At 36.0% G+C, this 17,463-nt stretch overlaps 1 protein-coding gene across 14 annotated transcripts in view; it reads right to left on the bottom strand.

Annotated features, from left to right (window-relative positions):
- CUNH8orf34 (chromosome unknown C8orf34 homolog) overlaps window positions 1-17,463 on the bottom strand; it is a 413,720-nt gene that overhangs the window by 78,502 nt on the left and 317,755 nt on the right. Inside the window, exon 11 of one of the 14 annotated variants that reach the window (XM_069990889.1) lies at window positions 17,052-17,132. The exons of the other annotated variants lie outside the window; for them this stretch is intronic. Within the exon in view, the coding sequence (XP_069846990.1) occupies window positions 17,058-17,132 (75 nt within the window). The 3' untranslated portion in view covers window positions 17,052-17,057. Of the gene's footprint in view, window positions 1-17,051; window positions 17,133-17,463 lie in introns of those variants that run through there. 14 annotated transcript variants of the gene reach the window in all.

The following is a 17,463-nucleotide window of genomic DNA, read 5'->3' as shown; positions in this document are numbered from 1 at the left end:
TAAAGGGTGTCAGATCTTGTCAAATGCTTTTTCTGCATCTATTGAGATAATCATGTGGTTCTTATCCTTGTTCTTCTTATTATCTTGTTGATGTGATGAATTATATTAATTGATTTGCATATATTGAACCAGCTTTGCATCCTTGAAATGAATCCTGCTTGATCATGGTGTATGATTTTGTTGATGGGTTGTTGAAGTCAATTGTCCAAAATTTTGTTGAGAAGTTTTGCATCAATGTTCATCAAAGAAATGGGTCTATAGTTCTTTTACTTTGATGAGTCCCTGTCTGTTTTGGGGATGAGGGTTATGATGGCTTCATAGAAAGAGTTTGGAAGTGAACTTTCACTTTCACTTTCATTGAAGAGTGGGAGGAGTATTGGTGTGAGTTCTGTTTTGAAGACATTGTAGAATTGAGCTATGAATCCCTCTAGTCCTGGGCTTTTCTTGAATGGGAGTTCTCTTCTTGTTGTTTCTGTTTCAATGCTTGATATGGGTCTGTTTAAATCATCTTGCTTTAGTTTGGGCATATCAATATTTGCTAGAAATTCTTCCATTTCTTCCAGATTCTCAAACTTGTTAGCGTTAAGGTTGGAGAATTATTGCCTTATAATGTTCTGAATCTTGGTTGCTACTGAAGTTAGGTTTCCATTCTCATCTCTGGTTTTGTACATTGGTGTGTGTTCTCTTCTTTTTCTGGTAATATTTGCTAAGGGTCTGTCAATTTTGTTATTTTTCTTGAAAAACCAACTCTTTATTTTGCTGATTCTTTCTACTTTTTGTGGACTCTAATTCATCTAATTCTGATTTAATTTTAAATATTTGTTTCCACCTACTGGATTGGGGTTTGTCTTGTTGGTCCTTTTCATGAAGCTTCAAGTGCATCATTAAATTGTTGGTTTGAGATTTCTCCCATTTGTTGTCCTAGGAACTCAGAGCTATAAATTTTCCTTTGAGTACTGCCTTTTCTGTATCCCAGAGAATCTGGTAATTTTGATGTGCTTTTTTGTTAAATGTCATGAACATTTGACTTTCCTTTCTAATCTCTTCCATGAGCCACTGGTGGTTCAACAGTGTGTTGTTCAGCCTCCATGAGTTACAGGATTTTCTTTGGTAGTTGTGGGTGTTGAATTCTAATTTAATCCCCTTATGGTCTGAGAGAATGCAGGGCATAAGTTCAATGTTTCTCAATTTGGACACACTTGCTTTTTGACCTAAAATGTGGTCTATTTTGGAGAATGTTCCATGTGCTGCTGAAAAGAATGTGTATTCTGTTGCTGCTCGGTAAAATATTCTGTAGATGTCGGTTGTGTAGTTGGCCTATGCAGTTGATTAGATCTGTTGAGTTTTTGTTGGGTTGATCTATCCAGGGGAAAAGTGGTGTGTTAAAGTTCCCAACAATTAATGTCTTTGGATCTACATGTGATTTTAGGGAAAGTAGTGTTTCGTGGATAAATGTGGGTGCTCCGGTTTTGGTGAACAGATGTTTAGAATTGTTATCCTCTTTAGGAGAGATCCCTTTATTAGTATGTAATATCCTTCTTTATCTCTTCTCACTAATTTTAATTTGAAGTCTATTTTACCTGATATTAGGATTGCAACTCCTGCCTGTATATAGGGCCAGTTTTTTTTGGTATATGTCATCGAGGCTTTCACTTTCAGAATATGTTTATTTTTGTGAGCAAGATGTATCTATAGAAGGCAGAAGATGGATCTTGGTTTTTGATCCAACTAGAGAATCTGTCACTTAACTGGAGAGTTAAATCCATTAATATTGAGAGTTAGGACTGAGAGGTGTTTGGTAGTTCCTGCCATGTTATTCACCTTCTTGGGGGCTATACCTTCTGTGTTCTATAATTATCTGATTCTCAGTTTAGGGGCTATTTCTTGGCCTTTATCGGACTCTTTGTTGGTTTTCTATGTATAGAACATCTTTAAGTATCTTTTGTATTGCTGGTTTGGTGTAGATATATGTTGCAATTTTTCTTTGCTGTGGAAAGTTTTTATTTGTCCCTCTATTATGAAGCAGAGTTTAGCTGGGTACAGTATTCTTGGTTGATAGTTGTTTTTCTTTAGGGCATGATAAACATCATTCCAGGCTCTTCTTGCTTTCATTGTCTCAGCTGAGAAATCTGAAGTTATTCTGATTGGTTTCCCTTTATAGGTGATTGATCTTTTTTCCCTGACACCTTTAAGGATCCTTTCTTGGTCTCTATTGATCTTGTGCAGATTACAATGTGACAGTGGGATGTCCTGTTCTGGTCCATTTTATTTGGGGTTCTAAAGGTCTCTTGTATCTGAATGAGCTTATCTTTTTGTATGTTTGGGATGTTCTGTACTGGGACTCCGTTAAATTTCCTACACTTTTAACTTCTGTCTCTAGGCCTTCCTCTATACCCATTTGCCTTAAATTAGGCTTTCTGATGGCATCGTCTATATGTTCAATGGATCTATCATATTGCTTAGAATTGTCTTGAATACTTGTCTGTTCTTTCTCTATAATGTCTAGGCTATCTTCAATCCCAGTGATTTGATCTTCTACATGGTCTAACCTATTGTCAAGGCTTTCTACCTTGTTTTTTATTTCCTTTCCTTATAATTGATCAGATTTGATGGCTTTGTTGGAGCTTTGTTTTAAATCTTATATGGACTTCTTTCCCTCCTTGATTGGTCACACAAAGCCCTTTGTAGGCTTTCAATCTTTTTCATTTACCAGGTTTACCAGTAGTGTTTGTCGAAAATTTTGAGGACTCTCCACTGGGTTATTCATTAACGGTTCTGTTGCCTGTTTATCATGAGCATGAATGAGGTTGCTTGACTTGCCATTTTTCTTGTGTTTCTATGGTTTGTTCTGCCCTTTTAAGTACAAAAGCAAAACCAATTCTGAGCTAGAACACTATTTTTAGGCAAGCATCAACTCAGAACCCTTTGGTTGCACAGATTTTTTTACATAGTTAAAGTGAGTACAGATACAATCTAGTTCAACAACAGATTTTTTTACATAGTTAAAGTGAGTACAGATACAATCTAGTTCAACAACAGATAACTAGAGATCAATGGACTAAGAAAATCAAAGAGGGATCAGGGACAGAAATTAATAGGTATAGAGAGAATTGTAGAAAAAGATATTCTTTGATTTATTTGGTGGGTTTGGTTTTCCTGTAGTTTAGTAGGTTTCTTAAATAAGTTTGTTTGAGCAGGTTACCTGCATGAGTACTTTGAGACCGTCCTCCCAGACTAGTTGAGTGGGAGGGCAATCTGCTTTGAATGTCACACAAAAGAGAGATGGCTGCCTCCTCTAGCTTGGAGTTGCTGCAAGGGAACTTGAATTTAGGTAGGGTTGTGGCCTATCAGTGATCAGTAGCTTTTCCCTGGGAGGATAGCTCCTGAACCACTCCTGTGGCCCAGCCTGGAGCCACTTAGGATTTATGCCCTTTCCCAGTTTTTAATTATTTTTCTTTTACCCTCCTGCAGAGGGGAAGAGCTTTCCCCGCTGCAGGGGGGAGGGGCCTCCTCTGGCTCTGTTTACCCAGAAAAGAGAGTTGCCCCACCCTAGGCAGAGCTCCCTCAACCTGGGAAGGGCAACTTCCCCTGGGTGGATCTGAGGCCTGCTGGTCCCTTTATCAGCTCAAAAATGGCATCTAAGTGTCTATATCTAAGGCCTGAGTTATCTGCTAGCTGCACTGGCCCATTCTTTGCCAGTATCAAAGATGGAATTCTTCTCTGGTGGTGAAGGAGTGGCTACCTTCTAAACGCTGTTCTATGAGGATATCTTGTGGGGGTACTCATGCCTTTCCCTTGTTTTTCAGACCATCTGTGGTCTGTGTTGGTCTGTAGAAAGCAGGATGAAGATTTCTGCTCCTTGTCAGTTTGCTCTGGCAGTGAGTAGAACCCGCTCTCACTCCATCTCTGGTACCTTTGTTGATATGGCGGGAGTGGCAGCTACCCCTGCTACCACCACTGCCACCAGTGAGTGTTTGCATCTGTCTCCTGACAAGCTGCATGAATTTTTCCTCTCTGGCCAAACTCTCTGTACTATGATAACACAGTTGGGTGACTCTCTAAGCCTTGGATTTTCCACTGGAACACTTAAACTGGTTTCTACATGAGAGCTTGGTAAGCTCCTAGCTGACCCTCCACCATTTTCCTCCTGCTCCAAGAGGTGACAGTACTTCTGTGTTTGCAGAAATAATACTAGTGTTTTCTGCAAACTGAAATACACACATAAATGTGTTCATTTCCAGCATCTCCAGCCTCAGAGATGTGGAAAGATGAAGTTTCCCTACTAGTCCATTATATTGACTCAGAGAAAACACATGAAAGTCAACTATTTATTTGACATTTGTACAGCATGGCTGAGTGAAGGCTTTAAAACCACAGGTAAAACGCGTACATTGTGCTTGAATTTCCAAAAAAACAAATATGATTTAGTAAGTATCTTTGCTCTTCTTTTATAGGTTAACAGCTAGGAAGAAAAAAGTCACTGGTGTAAGAAACGGAGGACATTGGTCTCTTATTGCCCATTAGGAAAACAGTAAAATGGGCTCTTATGACAGAATTACTGGACCATTTTACAAGAACAGAGTAAGTGAAAACTTGATATTTTGCAAATCTGGATGAGGAGTAATTAGATTTAAATTTTAATGTCAATTAAGTTGTTCATTAAATGTTCATTAATGTTCATTTAAAAACTAAGATTTTTGATTTTTTTGTTTTTGCAGTACTGGTAATTAAATTCAGTATCTTTACTTGTTAAGCAAGAACTCTACCATGTTAATCATGTCCCAGTCCAATAAATAAAGTTTTATAAAAGATATAAAATAATTGAGCTAACTGGCTGGGGAAGGCTCAAGTATAAGACACTTTCAATGAATTTCTAACATTTAGCCTTAATTATTTTTTAGTTCATTATTTTCTTATTTCTTGTTTTTATGTAAGACTAACTTAAAGATGCAAACATTCAATTAAATACATAGGGATTAAATTTATTAGATATATTTGCAAGTAGTTTATACCTATAGCCTCCAATAGCAAATTTTATTGGCATTAGAGGTGATTGATTACCTTTTGTTTAGTATAATTGGATATATTTCATTCCTAACTTGTCCCAAACATTCTTTTCTAGGCTTTTAATATGTTCAAAATCTCCAAGGTAAATTTCCCATAAAGAAAAATGTATGATAGTTCTTTCAGTCATTGAACAGAAGGCTATACGCTATACTGTGTTAATATCCTACAGGAATACAAATACTAAAATGTCAGAATAATCTGAATGGTAATTTCAAAGTTTGTAATAAAGACAATTATTATTTTCCAAAAAACATGCATACTAATCTTGTGTATAAGATGGACAATTCTGAAACAGCTGTGGCTGTAGAGCAGCAGGGACTCAACAGTGTTTCATATAGTACAGGCATATAGTCCTTGGCCTCCAAACATAGGTAGAAGGAAATTGATGACATGAACTCCAGCAAAGACCTAGAGTGGGCCATTGTGGCTTTAGATATGACATATCAATCACTCCACCATTAGCTATGGTAGCTTTTTCTAAGATTAATTTATCCATCTAAAAAATGGAGATTGGAAAATAAACACCAATTATGCAAGTTCAGATAAATAAAGCTAACCAATTTTATATGGTTCTAGCAAATTTTGTGGCTATATGTCTGACATTTGTCTAACAAACCTATGGCCCATTCTTAATTTCTCCTTTGGTGTATGTATCAGTATCTACCCAAGGAATCTTAAAACAGATCTGGTGCCTGGAAGGAGGGGACTAATTCTTGGTTGTTTTTTCACTCATAATTAGGTATTTATCTCTTTAAGCCAATAAAGTTTTTATGTTTCATCTTTAACAAATTCATTTTCCCAGAACTCTCAGTTCAGAATTGCCCAGTTCCTCCTACTCAGATGCAAATCCTGTCTTAATAAACATTTACCACACATCTGTAAACTTAAAGAGGAAATGAGGAATTTCCAGAAATTCACTAAAAGATATAAATACAGACATCTGATTCACACTTCTTATGAAATAGGATTTACTATTTTCTAGTTGAGACATCATGGAGAGATAGTTGCTTATGAATTACTTAGCTTCCTTTCCTCCCTGAGAAGTTTATGTTAATTCTCAGTCAAGTATTCTAAAAGATTATACAAATAGCTGGAAGATAAGGTTTTAATTCTGTTTCTAATTTTTGAGATTCCTGTGAGTACTATTTAAGCTGTCTTTCTGAAACTGCAAAAATCTCTCTAAATAAAATAATTTTATGCAAGCCCAAAGCAAATTATCTTCTAAAAGTGATGAATATTTTCTTAAATTTTGTCAAAAGGTCTACTAAGCTTCTCTTGAAAATTCAAAATATTGAACAAACATATATAACATATATTTCTGTATGATTCTTAAATATATACATGAATATATATACATATGTTTCAATATATTTTGTTTTAGCACTGAGACAAAGAACCTTTAACTATTGTATGTTGGCTCAAATCTTTAAGTGTACAAAAACAAGATGAAAAGGATATTTTAGAAAAGGATAGTTTATAATTTATATTAAAATGATAGAATAATGAAAACTGAAATAGCATATGCATTAAATAGTCAACTCCCTACTGCCCAGATTATAGAAGAACATTAAATAGCAGCTAAATTAATGAATCAAAGATTTGGATAGTCTTGAAGGTTGAGGAGTCCAATTGGGCTCTTGGATGTAATATGGAGAGACTTCATTATTTGCTGGCAAAGAAAAAGGGATGACTGTAAGATACCTGGTAAAATTAATAATTGATAAATAATAGCTGTAACTTTATTCTACAAAGTAAGTAGTGATGTAAAGAAAACTTTAAGCTGAAGAGAAAGGAGTGCTGCCATAGTGTGGGTATAAAATGTCCTCCCTAAAACCCATGTGTTAAAGACTATGTTCTCAACCCATGGCACTAATGGGAAATAGCTGAGTATCAGTACATAAGGCCCAACAGAGGTAAATTTCATTATGAGGAAGATGTCCCTAAAGAGATTACTGGGATTCTGGTTCCTTGTCTTTTTCACGCTTTATGTTTCCCAGATGTCATCATATAAACATACCACGATATACTCTGCACCCATGAACTGAAGCCTCTGAAACTTGAATCAAGTAAACCAAACCCTCTCTTCTTTAAACTGCTCTTTTTACATGGACAGAAATTTGTTACAGTGATAGAAATCTTAATAACACAGATGCATTCTCGGGGGTCACTAACAACTTTTATTTGTAAACATAATGCTAGATCTTGGTCTCTTAACAATCACTGTCATCAGCATAAAATTCACAGAAGTCAAATGAAAACAATTATTAAGTAAATGTTTAATTTTGAAAGAGAAAACTATGTATAAAAACAATGAAAAAATATCATAAGAGGGCTGAAGTAGTAGAGCACCTGCCAAACAAGATGAGAAATCATAAGAGAAAAATACATCTTTCGTATAACAAAATAATCAAAAACAGCGTTAAAAGTCAAAACGAAAGCTACTAAAAATACTTGCAACATATCTGAGATGGAACACATTACCAATTGTAAAGTAATGAATGGTAGCAAAGTCAGTGGGAAAACACACCCTACAAGAAATATGACCAGTGGCACAGAAAAAATTATTGACAATAAACATACATCTAACAAATATATGAAAAATCTGTATTGTGTATTGTCAGTAATCGAACAAACAAATCCAATTTCAAAGACAAAACAGTCCATTTTTACTTTTCAATATGACAATTACATGTTTTGTTGTTGTTTTCACTTATATATGTTAAGAGAATATTTAATCCTTGGAAAAGCTTGGGATTCCTTGTAAACATACAAATGGATTTTTTGGGAATGTATCCTGAACTTTATATACTTTGACACTTAAAGAGATTGACCCTGAGACACCATCTGTAATTTTTTGCACAGTTGTTCTCCTAAGAATTACATTGAAGCCCCCAAAGTCAACTGACTTAACCAGTGGTTTCTAGCATTTTTCACATCAAAACAAACACAGGAAATCAATGATGTTTGTAGAATACATCACTATGTTTGTATACTATAGGAGACCAGGAGCAAGCTGTATTGGAGTGAGACTACAATTAGTCACATATAATATTGGGTGCTGAGGACTGCCATATCCCATCACTAATTCCTGATCATCTAAATCCAGAACACACTAGTTGGAAATAGCCAACCTAAAAATCTAGCATTAAAATAAACATTACAGTTATTTTATGGTCTGACACTAAAAATCAAGTCTTAAACTGAAAACATGAGCAATAAGAAGATATTAACACCAGTTAAGACTTCAAAAATGCACAAACACTAAAATTAAGTTCATAAAAGTTATGTAATAATATGCTCACTATGTTATAAAAATAAAAAGTAGAATGCCAAGTTGTTCATAGTGAATTTTAAAGAGTTCAGTATCTAAAACAGGGGTGATCAAAGCTGGGCACCGGTGGCTCACCCCTGTAATCCTAGCTACTCAGGAGGTTGAGATCTGAGGATTGTGGTTCAGAGCCAGCCTGGGCACAAAAGTCCATGAGACTCTTAACTCCAATAAACCACCAGAGTACCAGAAGTGGTGCTGTTGCTCAATTGGTAGAGCAATTGCCTTGAGCTAAATTGCTGAGGGACAGCGTTCAGGCCTAGAGTTCAAGCCCCCTGACTGACAAAAAAAAGGGGAGGGAATCATTTAATGCCAAAAGCCAACATATTTTAAAATATCATTTGAAAGATAACTTTTCCCCGTGGGGTGTGTGTGTGTGTGTGTGTGTGTGTGTGTGTGTGGTATTTGCTGATTGTGTGTGTGTGTGTGTGTGTGTGTGTGTGTGTGTGTGTGTGTGTGTGTGTGTGTGTGTGTGTGTGTGTGTGTGTGTGGTATTTGCTGATTCTGGTGTTTAAACTCAACTCCTGGGTGCTGTCCCTGAGTTTTTGTATTTGCTGATTGTGTGTGTGTGTGTGTGTGTGTGTGTGTGTGTGTGTGTGTGTGTGTGTGTGTGTGTGTGTGTGTGTGTGTGTGTGTGTGTGTGTGTGTGGTATTTGCTGATTCTGGTGTTTAAACTCAACTCCTGGGTGCTGTCCCTGAGTTTTTGTGCTCAAAGCTGATACTCTCTCACTTGAGCCACAACTCTACTTCCAGCTGTTTTTAGTGGTCAATTGGAGATGAGACCCATGGACTCTTATCCAGCTGGCTTTAAACCTCAGCCTTCTCAGTAGCCAGGATGACAAATCTCAGCCTCCAGCTCAAATATACTTTTAATATACGTCATGTTAGGTCACTATCATAGCTTTTTATTAGTTTGGACAAGCACATTTCTGATATTATACCACTTCCTACAATAGACAAAAAATAACGATGGCTAGACAAATGTGGATGAGTGTGACAAAGGAGCCCATAGATCTATTAACTTCAGTAGGAAAACATACTGTATTTAGCCATTTTTTATGAAGTAAGTTTTTTAAACTAGCCAGTTTTTATGATGATAGTTTGCTGGGCTGCAAAAAAAGATGAACATAAAAGGGAAGCCCCATTTGTGAGACCTAATATTTTGCCATCCCCTCTAAAGGACTGAATATTCCCTGAATACATTTCCAATTAACCATCCTATATACTATATCCTATCCAATATACTACAGCAATGAGCTTCATGACATGACCATTATCCATCCTGCTTTTCTTCCTGTTATACACCAGTCCAATAACATTGTTCAGCAGCTATCACTTTCATAAAGAATTAGCAAGAACTTCAAAATACTGAAAATGTCAAAATGTATTTTCTTTATACTTTGTCATATTCACAAGAATTAAAAGAATAATGGTTGGGATCTCATACCATTAATATGATGCTGTCATATCATTTGCCTAGAAATCAATTGTATCTGGTCTCTATCAGGTCACCCTCAAATATCTGAAATATTAAATGCAGAATTCAACTGATCTCAAGAAAAAGGATCATACTTTTACTAAGGAAGAAATAGAAATTGTGTAAAGGCACTGCAGTGAACTAAATAGCAAAGCCACAACTAATGTTTAAATGTTATCATGTCATACTTTACCATATAAGCCAATTTTTTCCTATGGAAATGTGACATTTAGAAGTTACAGTTTCAAAACAGATTTTTTTTTAAAAATTGTATTTTCAGAGGTTTGAGCTAATATTTTCATCCACGAAGTGTTAGAAATCCACAGACCCAATGTCAATAGGAGAAATCGCAACAGATTCTAAAATTTTGTTAGATAGTTTGCCTATTATAACACCTAGTTTCAAGCAATTTTATAGGAACCTTAGAATGTAAATCATAAGAGCCAAGCAAAAATTCCATGGGCATGAAGGAAAAAAATTAAGGCTGAGCAAAATAGGTTCTAATCACTGTTCTTTAGCAGAAAATTCATTGCTTCAAAAACATGCCTGCAATGTATCAACAATATCAAGTGAAAATAAATCACTATAATTTATTACTTCTATTTGGTAAGATGATAATGAAACTGTGTTTCTTTTTTCATTTTGCAAAGGTACATGTTGAAATATATCTACACAAATGCTAGTTGTCTGTTTTTTTCCATGCTACTTGTATACTAAAGAAGAATTGCAGCTTTTGTTAAACTATAACCATTATTTAAATTCCTCAACAATATAAATAAATTATATTTAAGTACAAAAAAGAATTTGGAAAATGCTTTATTAGAAACATAAAATGTCAAGTTGTAAAGATGACAAAATAGACAAACATTTTTATGGGGGAGGGTAGATTTACAATATTAGTAAGACAAGGGAGAAACCTGAGCTATCAAAATTCCTGGTTAAATAAACAGTTTAATGGGCCACTATTTCACACCTATGTTTTATACTGTGTTTTATATTACTGTCAACTCTAAGTGAGCATTTTATTATTTTCTTTCAAATATTATGGCTATTTCTCTGAATAACTTTCAAAGGAAATAACTTTCAAATAAAAGTAGGAAGAAAGAAACATGATCTACAAATGAATCTTCAAAAGGAAATACACTATTTAGCCAGAAAGTTGTATGCAGGCTTTTGGAGAAAAGTTCTAGAAGACAGAAAGAAATTCATTAACTTCATTCCTTCTTTCTGTAACCCTAGCTACTCAGGAGGCTGAGATCGGAGTATCATGGTTCAAAACCAACCCGGCAGGAAAGTCTGTGAGACTCTTATCTCCAATAAACCACTAGAAAACCAGAAGTGGGACTGTGGCTCAAGCAGTAGAGCACTCACCTTGAGCTGAAGAGCTCAGGGACAGCGCTGAAGCCCAGAGTTCAAGCCCCACAACCACCACCAACAACAACAAAGAAACTTATTTAGGAGCTATGTCTTTGCTGTCAAAACTCTTATAAGGCAGTTATATATGACACAGAAGAGATGAACACAATGTTTATTATCAGGTCTTGTAATTATGACAATTATCAGAGACTATTATAGTTATATCTCATCCAAATTCATTCATTTGAAAGTCCATTTGCATGAAATCTTAGGGAAAATGTGGCAGGTGTGGGAAATTCTCACTCTAGAAGACAATCACATTGTAAACTCACTACTTATGAGTACAAAAATCAGGACAGAGTGGAAAATAAAATCATTCACTTGGCCCTAGAGTACCAATGAACAGAATGCTTAATTTCACAAAGTAAAAAATGTGGCAGATCTAAAGTAACCAAAATTTACTTCCAATCTCACTAATAGATTATCAAGACATTGTAGAATCCTAAGAAGTGCTAGCATTTGCCACAGGAAATAAATGCTACGCATATTATTATTTTCCTAAATTTTCCTTCTCAGCACAGAATCCTCTGCCTGGTTTCTCAGGCTCCTCCAATTGCGAAGCACCCATGCAAAACTATAGTGTTCCTAACTTACTGATCTTTCCTTTCTCCAAAAATCTATCTTTTAAGATCCAATCATTTGAGCTCTAGATTTTTTTTTAAATGCTCGCTAGACAAATGGTTTACCTCTTGAGTCACATTCTCTACCTTTTTGATTGAATTGTTCATCTTCAGGTAGAGTCTACTTAACCATCCTAGGGCTGGCCCTGAACTTTTGATTCTCTTTCCTCCACTTCCCACCTGGTAGGCTAAAATAACCCTTTAAGTCAATATTTTCTCACTTATTCATTTATTATTTTGAACCACACATTGTCAAGGAATATTTAAATGGGTATGATGATATTAAGTGCATTTGAAGAACTTCCAAGAATTTAAGATTTAATGAACAATAAATGGAAACAAAGCTGACCTATGACAAGATTTTTTTTAATTTTTTAAAAAATGTAATTTTATTGTTAACATGATGTACAGAGGGGTTACAGTTACATAAGTAAGGTAATGAGTACATTTTTTGTCTAACTTGTTACCTCCTCCCTCATTTTTCCTCCCTCTTTCCCTCCTCCCAGCCCCCCCCCAAGTTGTATAGATCATTTCCAACATACTGTCTTGTGACTATCACTGTTGCATTGGTTCCCCCTTGTCCTTTGTCTCAACATTTTGTTGTTCTCCTTCTCTTCCCTAGTTCAGATAAACATATATATAGTACCCAAGGTACCAAAATCAAATACAATGACAACAGGAGATGAACAATAGGGGAGAAAACATAAAAGAAAAAAGAAATCATGTAGTACATTGGGAACAACAACAATAAATAAAAACCTCTTGTGTCCATATCTTGGAGTTCATTTCACTTAGCATCCGCCTATATGGTCACATGCACATAGCTATTAAGCTGTTCTGCCTGTCTGCTAAGATTATCCTAGATAATTATTACAAATAAGGGAGCCCACAGGACCTATGTTTCTTTAGGTCTAGCTTACTTCACTTAATATGATTTTTTTCCAAGTCCTTCCATTTCCTAAGAAATGGGGCAATGTCATTCTTTCTGATGGAAGCAAAGAACTCCATTATAGATTTATATACTACATTTTTTTTCCATTCATCGACAGGGTTGGTTCCATATCTTAGCTATGATAACTAATGCTGCAATAAACACAGTTGTGCTGGTAGCTTTAGTATGGCCTTGTTTGTGGTCATTTGGGTAAATGCCCAGAAGTAAGATTGCTGGATTATAGGGGAGCTCTATGTGGAATTTTTTGAGGAACCTCCATACTGCTTTCCAGAGTGGTTGAACAACTTTACACTCCCACCAACAGTGCAGTAGCATTCTCTTTTGGCCACATCCCCTCCAGCATCATTGTTATTAGATTTCTTGATTATAGCCATTCTAACTGGGGTGAGGTAGAATCTCAATGTTGTATTGATTTACATTTCTTTTAAGGCTAGAGAAGTTGAGCATTTCTTCATGTTTCTATTGGCCATTCTTACTTCCTCTTCAGAGAAGTCTCTCTTTAAGTCTTTAGCCCACTTATTATTAATGGGATGGTTGTTTCTTTGAGGATTTGTTTTAGGGGTATTTAATTTTTTGACTTCTAAGTATATTTTAGATATGAGGCCCTTGTGTGTTGTATGGCTAGTGAAGATCTTCTCCCAATCTGTGCGCTTCCTACTGATCTTGCTAGCTATCTTTTGCCATGCAGAAGCTCTGCAACAATCCCATTTGCTATCACAAGATTTTGCACTAGGAGATGATCACATGAGCATTGTGGAAGGTAAACATTGAGCTAATTTGAAATTACTCACAAAACATTTGATAAAATGAATTTCTTTTTCTATTTTATTTGAAGCAAGCCCAAATCCCATAAACAGGATACATCTTAATTTGAGAGAGTGATTACAAAGAGAATCACGTTGCACCTTTTCATGAGGGGAAACATGGACTTTGGTAGAAAGTACAGCTGATAAACTTTTGTAAAAAGTGATGAGTGATAGGTTACCACAATTTAAATGGTGGTGTGTTTTTATCATAATCAGATTATGGACACAAGCAAAAGCTTAGAAATGACAAAATGGATCATTTTTAAAAAGTTAATGAAACCCTGCATTATAGTACTAAAAATATTTGTTCCAATATATATCCTATTTTGTTCTCCGATGTGGGAACATTATTCAAAGCCCTGGACATGGCTGTGGCATATTTTACATGATATTTAGCAAATAACAACACATTCAGAGAAAGTATCAAAGGTACAAGTATCTTTGAAACCTCCACTACAAAATGTAAAAATTTGTTGAAAGAATGAATTGCTTGTTGGCTGAACAATAAGTCTCAGGTCTTGCTTTTGGCTTCTAATGTTTACTGGTCAGTTAAGAGGAAGAAGGATTAGATTTGAACTGTCACTGTGGAGGTGGAACTTGGCCCAATTTCTAAAGCAGTTGTAAGAATGAAATAAAATATCTATCAAACACCTATTAAAGAATAAATTGTGAAGGAGGAGTTAGAGGAGAAATAGAAAGAGGAGACAAAGAAGATCAAGGAAAAGAGGAGGAGGAGGAGGAAGAAGGAGAAAAGAAGACAACATTTTCATCTCATGGTGAGGAATTATTACCAATGTCATTCAGCAGATATATATTATGAGTCTTATATGTGTAGATGCTCCTTTAAGATTACAAAAATGTAAAAGGTGACAAAAATTCTTACTCTTACAAATCTTTTCTTATAGTGGAAGGAGACAGAAAAAATGAATAAGTAAATTATGTAGCATAGTGAAGGCAAGAAGTACTATATAAAAATAGAAAGTCAAAGTTTAGTACGAATCAGGAATAAGAATCAGGAAAGGTACAACTAGACAGTTAACAAATGAATAAAAATACATTAATTTCATCAGTAATTTTTAGGATTAGTTTCATTAATATGACCACTGGACACCCTTAATCACATCCAACAATATTATAATCTTTGTTTTATTGTGAGAATACCATTCAGAGACGTTACAATTACATGGGCAAGATAAGGAGTACATTTCTTATCAAGCATTGTTGCCTCCTCTTTGTTTCCCCTTCCCATCCCATTCCATACTCCTCCTCACCCCCTACCCAATCCTCCCCCCCACCCCCCACCAAAGTTGTTAAGTTTGTTTTTTGACATAACAACTTGTACATCTCATTCTTGCAATGGGTCCACCTGTATCCCTAGTTAAACGATTTGTTTTTTTCCCTTCCCCTCCACAAATTATACCAACATCAAAAACAGTGAAAGTATAGGTTATATTGTGGGGGAGGGACATACAAAGCAACATAGAAATCATCTTATAAATATGACAGAAACAATTACGTGAAAGGAAAAGAAAACAAAAAAACATTTGAATACTTATCTTGGGGTTCATTCTCCTAACATCAACTTATCTGACCTTTTCTGCTTGACTCAGACATAAACTAGTTATTGCAAATAAGGGAAACCATGGGACCTATGTTTCTTTGGGCCTGACCCCAGGACCAATGGAATAGACTTGAAAACCCAGAAATGAACCTAAAGACCTATAGCCATCTAATCTTCGATAAGAGAACTAAAAAAATAGAATGGAAGAAAGACAGCCTCTTCAGTAAATGGTGCTGGCAAAATTGGTTAACTGCTTGTAGAAAACTAAAGCTAAATCCTTATATATCACCCCGCACCAGAATCAACTCCAAATGGATCAAAGACCTCGAAGTCAAAGCAGACATTCTGAAAACATTACAGGATGGAATACGAGAAACCCTAGGTCTCCTTGGCACAGGCCGAAATTTTCTTAATAGAGACCCAGAAACACAACAAATCAAAGAAAGGTTGGACAAATGGGATTGTATGAAGTTGCAGAGCTTCTGCATGGCAAAGGACATAGCTAGAAAGATCAATAGAAAGCCCACGGATTGGGAGATGATCTTCACTAGCCATACAATGGACAAGGGTCTCATATCTAAAATATACTTAGAACTTAAAAAATTAAATCCGCCCAAAACAAATCTTCAAAGAAACAACTGCCCAATAAATAAGTGGGCTTAAGACTTAAAGAGAAACTTCTCTGAAGAGGAAAGAAGGATAGCCAATAGACACATGAAGAAATGCTCAACCTCTCTATCCATAAAAGAAATGCAAATCAAAGCAACATTGATATACCATCTCACCCAGTTAGAATGTCAAAAATCAAGAACTCTAATCACAACAGATGCTGGAGGGGATATGGACAGAAGGGAACCTTACTGCATTGTTGGTGGGAGTGTAAACTTGTTCAACCACTTTGGAAAGCAGTATGGAGGTTCCTCAAAAGACTCCACATAAGCTCCCCTATGACCCAGCAATCCCACTTTTGGGCATTTACCCAAATGTTTACAAACAAGACCACACTAAAGCTACCAGCACTACTATGTTTATTGAAGCATTATTTACCATAGCCCGAACCCAGATGCCCCTCAGTAGATGAATGGATCAAGAAAATGTGGTATATATACACAATGGAATTCTATGCCTCCATCAGAAAGAATGGCATTGCCCCATTTGTTAGGAAATGGAAAGACTTGGAAAAAATATTATAATCTTTTATTATAAAATAGTAGAGCCACCTGTTGCAACAATGAGAAGTACAAATTGTCATGTCAAAAAGGAGCTTTACAATGTCGGTGGGAGGGAGGGGGGGAGGATTGGGTGGGGGGGAGGGGGGAGGCTGGGAAGGGAGGTGAAGGGTAAACAAAGGAGGAGGCTGCAATGCTTGGTAAGAAATGTATGCATTATCTTGCCCATGTAATTGTAACCCCTCTGTACAGTATGTTCACAAATAAAATAAAATTAAAATAAAATTAAATAGTAGAGCCAAGTACAGTGGCTCCATCCTGTAATCCTAGATACTTGGGCGGTGAAGATTTGGGACATTAAAGAAAAGCAAGCCTTTAAAGGGTTTAAAATAATGTCTCAAATAATGAAAAATTTCCACAGAGTTATAGGTGGAATTATGTACCTCTTAAATATATACACAAATTCCTAGTCCCAGCATTTTACAATGTGTTTGAAGACAGTTTTTAAATAGACAATTAAGGTCCTGGCTCTGGTGGCTCACACCTTTAATCCTATTTGCTCTGGAGTCTGAGATCTAAGGGCTGAAGTTCAAAGCCAGACCAGGAAGAAAAGTCTAGGAGATTGTTTTCTTCACCAAAAAGCTAGAAGTAGAGTTATGAATCAAGAGATAGAGCAGTAGCCTTGAATAAAAAGGCTCAGGGACAGCACCCAGGCCTTGACTTCAAGCCCCAGGACCTGCAGAAAAGGCAAAAAGGAAGAAGAAGCAGTACATTACTGCTCAATGAGGTTGTGGGAGAGGGCCCAATATATGATCACTGGTGATACTGGGGATGTATCATAGGTGGCAAGAAGAGATTAGAACACAGGCATGTACAAAGGGAAGAAAGCATAAAGACATAGGGAGAAAATGATCATCTACATGGCAGTAAAAGAATGAAGCCTTCAAAACAAATGAATTCTGTCAACCCTTCATCTCAGACCTCTACCTCCAGCACTGTCAGAAACATAATTCCCATTATTTAAGACAAACACTATGCAAACTACTGTGCAAACCACCATAGAGAAC

Source organism: Dipodomys merriami, unplaced genomic scaffold (assembly GCF_024711535.1).
Source record: "Dipodomys merriami isolate MVZ:Mamm:240054 unplaced genomic scaffold, mDipMer1.0.p SCAF_4, whole genome shotgun sequence".
NCBI lineage: Eukaryota > Metazoa > Chordata > Mammalia > Rodentia > Heteromyidae > Dipodomys > Dipodomys merriami.
The sequence above is the reverse complement of the archived record's forward strand: the minus strand, read 5'-3'. Positions and strand labels throughout refer to the sequence as shown.